The 8,478-nt window shown below is 38.7% G+C and overlaps 1 protein-coding gene across 2 annotated transcripts; it reads right to left on the reverse strand.

Moving 5' to 3' along the window:
- Positions 1–234: 234 nt before the first annotated feature.
- Positions 235–8,445, reverse strand: LOC140587007 (sodium-dependent lysophosphatidylcholine symporter 1-A-like). 2 transcript variants are annotated; one of them, XR_011988770.1, is made up of 4 exons: positions 5,566–8,445; positions 5,278–5,390; positions 1,198–2,374; positions 235–845 (listed from the first exon to the last, which is right to left on the reverse strand). XR_011988770.1 is itself a non-coding variant. In XM_072708543.1 (3 exons), the coding sequence occupies exons 1-3, from the start codon at positions 5,653–5,655 to the stop codon at positions 2,230–2,232; spliced, it is 348 nt and encodes a 115-aa protein (XP_072564644.1). In that variant the 5' UTR covers positions 5,656–8,445; the 3' UTR covers positions 235–2,229. The 2 variants fall into 2 exon arrangements, 1 of the variants encoding a protein (XP_072564644.1); XM_072708543.1 differs by having other exon boundaries at positions 235–2,374.
- Between the last annotated feature and the right edge of the window lie 33 nt (positions 8,446–8,478).

The raw sequence follows: 8,478 nt of genomic DNA on the forward strand, positions 1-8,478 counted from the left end.
GGAACCCAGAATACGCAAAGGATCCGTGTACACACAGGATTCAACTCCAGTCTTTGAGGTGTGAGGCAATAATGCTAATCACTTAGTAACCGTGTGTCCCAGGTCATAATACATACAGTTGTGGAAATAATTAGGAGACCAATTTTTAAACAAATCTGGTTCAATTGTGGTTCTGCTGGCAGAAGGCTACGCTAAACAGCAGGATGCTTTCAGGTTCAAAATTTCTAAGACAGAAAAATAAGGTGAAGCAGGAGAAACTGGGAACGACCAGAAACCAGCCAGGTAAAAGGCGGAAGCGACATTCTAATGCCAGAGATGATCGTTGACTTATCTGACAGTTTCTCATAAATCAAAGGATGACATCAAGTGAAGATGTGAGGTGCACTGCTAGGATAGTTTGTATCAGGCTCCTAGGAGCAGGACTGAGGTCCCATAGAGCAAGGAAGAAGCCATTCGTTAATGAGAAACAGGGTAGAACCAGACAGCAGTTTGCAGAAAAATATATATTATTCACAGACGGACACCCATAAATTAAGAAATGAGTGAAACAAAAAATTGTGCTGTGGTATCTTAATTTTTTCCACGACTGTATATGGGAAATACCATACAAAATCATTTATCATGTTATATTAAACAAACAGATATTTACTGTACTATGTAATACATACAGAGAGACATACATATTTTGTCTAAGGTACGTTTCATCCATTTGGCTTTTCAAAGACAGAGGCTTACAGAGGTCTGCTTTTCATAAAACAAAGCAGAAAGGCTTCTAGTTGGGACTTGATTTGGATGGGTCTGGGGTGGCCTCAATGCTGATTTGATCCAAGTTTGCATTCACCTTTCTGTTGGGGAAGATGGTGCACAAAAGCATAGAACATCGGTACAGATTGGTATGGTAAAACACACAGATCATACCTCCCAGTCAGATCCAGACCAGTTCATACAATAAATCTTTTAAAATCCATGACCCTACAAAGATATTAGAAAATACTACTCTCGTCCTTTCTATCTTGCAAAACAACTTCATACTTAAGAATGTGTAACACTGATCTTTGATGTTGTAAAATATTTGAACAGGTAAGTTGATTCAGTTCATTCATCCATGCTCCTACTATACAGGTGATGGTTGCTGTAACTAAATAATATGCTTCTGTTCAGTATTTGCAGGTTAAGTCTTAGTAAAAGTGGACTCACACTGCTTCTTCCAGCTCCCTCTGAATCTGCTGGCGCCTCTCCTCATTGATGGGGTAGAAGTAAAAGAGCAGCATCCCAACCAGCAAAAGCACAATGGGCACCGGAGCAAAAAGCACCCGCAATGTGGTGATCACCCTGTCGTTGTGCTTGCAGGCACCCGGCTCGTACCCAACAAAACTTTGCAAACAGCAAAGCAGTAGTCGTGTTAAAAAAACATGCGCACAGAAGTGCAGCAGAGCAGTTCCATTTGGTTCATCATTATAGTATCTTATTAGTAGCTTGGCTTTACTAATCATTATAGTATCTTATTAGTAGCTTGGCTTTACTAATAATCTTCTTCATTTCCCGATGTCTTAATTTCTCATATCATAAACTTCAGTGAACCACAGCTGGGCTTCATGTTGTCTGTTTTCATCAGTTGTTTTATACAAATTGAACAAAGCCTCGATTGCTTACCACCTTATGTCTTGTGTTGTATTGTGAATGAAACATTTACACACCAATACCTACAGGGCTTTTCAGCCATATGGGATGGATATTTCTTAAGTTCTTCAGTAATTTGTGAATTTCAGTTTATTTCTGCACTCCCAATAATTAACTGTTGTACTATAAATTCACCAATTGTGTTGGTGACTGTAGATGGCATGTGAAATGATGCAAAACTTAAGATGGATTTTTACTATAATGTAAAAGTACATTGACTGTGAGTACTTTGGCTGCATAGTGAATACCATGTTATATAAAGTATAGTAAACAGTGTACAACTAATTTGTTGCACTACACTGTAGAATACCACCCTAATAATAATAACACAAAAGGTGGGATTACTGTGTAGAACAACTGTAACCTAAGATGCTGATCTGAGATGCCTTGAGGTTTTTCCAAGTTCTACTCGAAGCTAAATTGGAGCAATTATTATGCTGAATTAACATTGATGGCCTTGTGCCTTGAAGCCTCAGTGTTCTTTTCGGTCATACTCAAAACAGCTGAGGAAATGTGACTGATGTAAATGAAAAGAAAAATTTCAACTCACTATAAAGCCAGGGTGGAAATCCCAACTGACATGCCCCCTCCAAACTTATTGCCGAACACAAAGCAGGAATAGAACATGGCCTCCAGGTCCTTGCAGGTTGGGTGCTTCACTTTGAAGTCATCAACCACATCTGGTAGCATTGACCTGAAAGGCAGAGACACTCTAAATCAGAAGGGTTCTTGAATTAGATGCCTGGAGGCTGGGTCTTCAATCCTTAAGTTGAAATGAGTCAGTGCTTTAAAAAAAAGCAGCACACGTCCATTACATCATCATGGTGAGTCAGACATCTGTTACATAAATGCCTAAGCATAAGACCTGGCCCTTAATAACAGCAGCCCTGCAGGTTTCCCAGTTGTCCATAACTACCACATAAATGATCCACTAATGCATGGAGCTTAGACAGAACCAGAGCACCCAGATTTTAGGGGCCTCCATAACCCAGATTCAACAACTAAAAGGAATAGGCTGTACTGCAGGGTTGTTGTAAGATGTGTAAAACTGTATATGGCTTAAAACTTCCCATAGTCTTGAAAATGCGCAAGTTGAAGCTGCATTGTTTCGAGTTCCTCTTTAAGTAACATCTAGATTTCCACACATTACTTGTTTGTAAATGACTAAATATAAAATGCACAAACTTCCCCATTTTATTGGTTTTTAGATGTTACGGGAACTGGTGTAGTTTCCTCTACGCCTGCAATGGTTATGACACTACCATTTTTAAAAATATATTTATTTTTCAACCTCTTTTTTTCTGCAATAAGGAAAGTACTTCTTAATGTTTATTAATATGTAATTTCTTTTGAACATGACTCAAACAACTTTCACACCACTATGTCCACCAACACTTTTTTCTCTGTTTATGACATTGCTCTCAAAACAGAAGGTGAATATTTATGAACAAATCTGGTAAATTATTTGGTAAATGGCTCTAACATCAGAAGCCTGATAACCATGAAATAAAACAAATTTGCAAAGTACTAAATTACGATATTTTTAACTATTTATTAAAACTAAATGAACCAAGTAACAATGGGCCTCATTCACCAATATTTTCTTAAGAATTCTCTTAAATTTGTTCCTGCGAAATTTGTTAAGAACAACCTACGTCGGATTCATGACGTGTTCTTAAGTAGCAGAATTGTTCACACCTTTGTTCTTAAGAATGGTGAATCCCACGTCTTCGTAACTGAAAGCGCGTACCAATTTGCCCTAATTAAATAGGGAAACGCCCTGCAATTTCCCATAAAAGGGCATGAGACTGTAGGCAGCGTGTGCAAGGAATGGCGAAGAGGCACGCAGGTTGTGAGCCGCTTGGCAATAAGAGGGAAAAAAAAACTTCAGTAATGCTGAAGTAGAAGTATTAATACAGTAAAATCCCAATATAGTAGACTCGCTTATAACGGAATCTCATCTATAACGGACGAGGTCCGCTGGTCCCGGCCGTGCGTATTTAAGAACATGCAGAAAAAGTATCGGATATAGCGGACTCGCATTTAACGGAATTTCGCTTATAACGGACAAACAATTTAGTCCCCAGCGCCGCTTTTAGCTGTAGTTTTGTTCGGCTATAACGGACATGCAGCTCCGCCGACAAGGCGCGTGGCGTGCCGGTGATATCCAGCGCAGATACGGAGTCGGGATTATTAATAGTCACGCATCTGATCAGGTAAAGTTGGATTACTACATGTACAATATAATAGTCTATATCATAAGTATGTCTGCTGGGGTGTGGCATGAGTAAATGATGTCCTTTATTTGTGTTCTGGGCATACAGCAACTATGGATATAACGGACCTTGGATATAATGGACTGTTTTGCCAGGTCACTTGAAGTCCGTTATAACTGGATTTTACTGTACAGGAGGTAAATGCAAATAGACACACGTTATTTAGTAGCCTAACCAATGGATATAAAGCCCCCAAGAAAGCTGACACATGGAAAGATATCACCTTCTCTGTGAATGCTGTGTACCAAATAAATCTAAATAACATGCGTTCCCTTCTCAGAGCACGATTGTCAAGCTCTTCAAGAAGTAACAGAAATGCTATTTTGATAGCAAGGCCAATGCGCAGAAACAGGCCTATTTAAAATCCGCATGATTGCCGTTACTACCATGAAAATAATTTTTACACTTTAAAATTATTTTTTATATTTTACTTTTATAAATTATTCAAATACTATAATTTTATCAACTGAAGAATGAACAAAACTGCTATAACCGATTATTTTGAACAAACTATCATTACTCAAATGTGCGTACGAATGGTCTTGAGTGTGCTTAGATTCTGTTCTTAGCTAAGAACAAATTCATATAAGAAAACATTGGTGAATGTCAGAATCTTCGTTAAAAAGTGCATACGTGGGGTTTAAGAACAAATTTGTTCATAAGAACGTTTGGTGAATGAGGCCCAATGTTTCTAAAATTTTAAAAGCATATCTGACTCCTTTCAATCCAACCAATTCTTCCCGCTTAATTACTTCAAGTATTTGTGTTATTTCAATCCATAACAGGGGTGGTTTGGGGACGCAGTGTTTAGCACTGTTGCCTCACACCTCTGGGACTAAGGTGGAGTTTGCATGTTCTCCCCGTGTTGTGATGGTATGTTAAATTGGAGTTACCAAATTGCCCTTAGATGAGAATGGTATGTGAGTGTACTCTACAATGGGTTGGCACCCTTCCTGGGTTTACCCATAGACTCTGGAAGCCCCGTGACCCTGAATTGGACATGGGGGTACAGAAAATGGATTGATGAATCCATAACCCAACCTTGAAACACACTACTAGAATTTTTAACATACTTTAGAGAATAAAGCAAAATAAACTTAAGAATAAAAAGAATCAAAATCCAAAAATGTAATAAGGAAACTTCAATTATGTTTTTAGGCAAGGAATGCAAACTGCTAGCAACATAAATGGGTAAACCATAATCTGAATAAGTGACTGTGAATGTAAATATCAGATGTGGGGAAATTCCCAGGTCATTTTCATGTAGCCCAGACAGGAGGAGTGTCTCAGTGACAGTGAATGCTGAAGAGGAAGAACTCACCAGGGAAGCAAGTATAATGCTGCAAGACTGGATCCAGCTAGGGTGGACATGAGGATGTAGGTTGGGAGGTGGGTCTTCACAGAGGCAATGATGATCAGAGTTGGGATGTATATCTACAGAATATATCAAGGCTTAAGCTTGGAATGGTGGCTGAGAATATCTGAAGTTCCAGCATGGAAATAAGTTTAATCATGCTTTATTGAATTAAGTATCTTAAATATCTTAAAATTTTTGAGTGTAATAGAATAACTCTATAAAGATCTCATGCTATAGAAAAGACTAACTGACCGACAGCCCAATAAAGATAGTGGTCTTCTTGCCAAGTCTCAGAAGAAGCATCTGCCATACTGGAATAGACAGTGTAGAGGCACTCTGCATACAAAAGAACAGTGGAAACGGGCTACAATCAAACAGTACAACTATCTGAACCTAAATATACACATTTTTTTAAAAATTTAAAAAAAAAAATTGCATGTTTCTGGAAAGGACTTTTTTTTGTTCCTTTCAAAAAATGGATCAGTCACAGTTATTGTGATATTAATAGATGTTTTGGCACAAGCCCCACGTCCTTGTATTTGATTATACAGCCTATTTGGCCTAGCGTGAAATACATGTTGTTGATACACAGACTGCATGTATGTGGACATTCGTATTCGTTGGAGGAATTGCCTAATTAAGCTACACCTATTGTTGACAGAGGTGTAATATTTATTATTAAGCACACTAACACGCAATGCCTCCAAGAAATATAAAGAGCAGAATGGGTGGTTGTACAGAAGAGGAATTTCCACTTGGCACCATCCTAAGACGCCATTTTTCCAGCAAGTCAGTTTACCACATTTCTGTCCTGCTAGTTCTGCTCAACCGTAAGTTAAGTGATTATGAAGTCGTAATATCTGGGAGCAAGTTCAGTTGCAAAGTGGCAGCCACAAAACCTCCCAGAAAGGGACCTGATAGGCCAATATTAATACTCAACCTGAATTAGGGTGACCAGATAATCCATGTCAGGGAGGACACTCTGAGCTAGGACAGGAATTGTAAATTACCATTTCAATTAAGCGGACCTGGATTTCACTTGAGCACTCAGCTCTTGCTGTGTGCTGATTGGTCAGTCTCCTATAATCATGCATGTGTCACTAATGCTAATGTGAAACAGCTGGATGAGTCTTTCAGTCAAGGAAACAAACCAGTCAAAGCACAAGAAGACCTAAACTATTTAGCCGAGCACAGGAGCCTTTCAATTAGAAAGTAGTTTGTAAAACCCGAAGTAGCTCAAAGTGTCCTCCCTGACATGGATTGTCTGGTCACCCTAACCTGAATGGCAAATCTAATGGAAAGGCTATTACAACAACAAAGGGTTGACCAACTTCATATTAATACCGTTGATTTTGGAATAAGACGTTTCAAAAGCTGGTATTCGCATACAGTTGCCCATACAGTGTATGAATATCTGAAACAAACCATTCCCTGCCACTCAATCCACTTTCACAATAAGGATGTACCAACAGGTCTTACACAACAAATTCTGGGAATATTAGTACTATTAGCTGCTGATCCCATGGGTCATGACCTTTGTTTTCTTCCTGCTGTATCTTGCTGTAGTTTCATCTTGTAACTTTTATTTTGAGTATCTTCAGATCCTCTTTCTCTTCTGTGATACACAATTTTCTTTCCCTTCTTTCCTTATATGTTCTGTATACAAATTTAAATGGAGCATAGCAATAGCATGCATGCTTCTATATCTCTTTCACTGATCTGAAACCAATCAGTTTCTTAATATTCCATTCCAACTGTAGCTTCTTGTCCAGTGTAGAAATTCTTAATAAAGACAGTAAGATGCCCTTGTACACCCATTTCCCTATGAACATTCCTTAAACTAAAAGAGTTATAGGATTTGTTGCAACTAATAAAATTTTGACATCTTCCCACTATTCCTTTGTTTTTTGATTATCCATCAGGTACTGACACACTCGTTCCTCAGCTTTTCCTGAATCATACATCAGGCAATTCACTTCCTATGTTGGGCTGTAATCTGCACTGGACAATTCACTTTCTATGTAGGGTGGTAATGTGCACGGGAGAATTCACTTCCTACTGTATGTAGGGCGGTAATCTGCACTGGACAATTCACTTCCTATGTAGGGTGGTAATCTGCACTGGACGATCTTTAACACAAGTTTACTGGCACATGAGATGAGGGAAATCATATGAGTTCACATACCCTGTCAGGTCTCTATTCCAGTCTCTTCCTGTAGGCCTTCTTCAATTACTTTGCCCATGTAAAGTGGATGTAAGTGTGCATGTAAGTGTGAGTGTGACTGTATGTTTTGATGTTGTCTAGACTGGTATATCTTCGGAGGGGAAATTAGCCCAGGCCTACCGATACTGGGGGTACCCGTGTGGGCTTCCAGCCTCCAGCTGGAGCTCATGCACACGCACACAAAAAGTCTGTTTATCTCCAGGTCTAATTCCTTCATGCAGAGTTCTAGTAGAGGGTTCTTTGAGACCAATAACCATTGATTTTCTGGACATATTTTTTGTTGTTCTGTGGGGGCCAAGACAACATTATATGATTCGTTTTATATAAAACCACTCTCCTGTACCTATGCTTCACATTAATGGGATTCCTCCAGTCCAACACCTGCCAAAATACATATTAGCTTCATATTTCAAGGTAACGTCACCGAATCATTTTTGCTAAGCAATTAATATATTTCTCTCTCTTGTTACTCAAGGCTGAAGAGTTTTAGTACCTGTTGTTGTTTAGCTAACCTAAAACAATGAATACTCTCAATTATTTTAGATAAATTTGCAGTAATGTATTTTCTAAGGAGAGAAAGCTATACAAAAAGACCATAGGCCAGTGTTATAAGTGTCTGACAATTTTTGCCTTACATTGCACCTTCCGTGAAGTACTGTACCAGGAATGAGTGACGGTAAGGCCACTCAATTTTCATATCATGTCCTACACACAACAAGCTCTGTATTATACCACCTCCCTCAATGACGTGCCATTAGGTGTCGGTGGATATGCTAAGCAAATTCACAGAAATAAGCTTTTTATAACTGTCATAGTACAATAACTTCTGGGAAGTCAAACTGAGAGATAGGAGTTGAGTCATTTTCAATCGCTTTTAAATTATCCATTAACTTTGATTATTTGAAGAGCCTTCCATTAAGCCATCACCACCATGCAACATA

Source organism: Paramormyrops kingsleyae, unplaced genomic scaffold (genome assembly GCF_048594095.1).
Source record: "Paramormyrops kingsleyae isolate MSU_618 unplaced genomic scaffold, PKINGS_0.4 ups121, whole genome shotgun sequence".
Classification (NCBI taxonomy): Eukaryota; Metazoa; Chordata; class Actinopteri; order Osteoglossiformes; family Mormyridae; genus Paramormyrops; species Paramormyrops kingsleyae.

What these genes read in the sequence shown, in the direction of transcription:
- LOC140587007 (XM_072708543.1), bottom strand. Translation starts at nt 5,655, where the DNA reads ATGCAGAGTGCCTCTACACTGTCTATTCCAGTATGGCAGATGCTTCTT. An exon ending in CTATCTTTATTGGGCTGTCG is followed by an intron (nt 5,391 to 5,565) that starts GTCAGTTAGTCT and finishes TATATTCTGTAG; the next exon opens with ATATACATCCCAACTCTGAT. An exon ending in GCATTATACTTGCTTCCCTG is followed by an intron (nt 2,375 to 5,277) that starts GTGAGTTCTTCC and finishes TCTGCCTTTCAG; the next exon opens with GTCAATGCTACCAGATGTGG.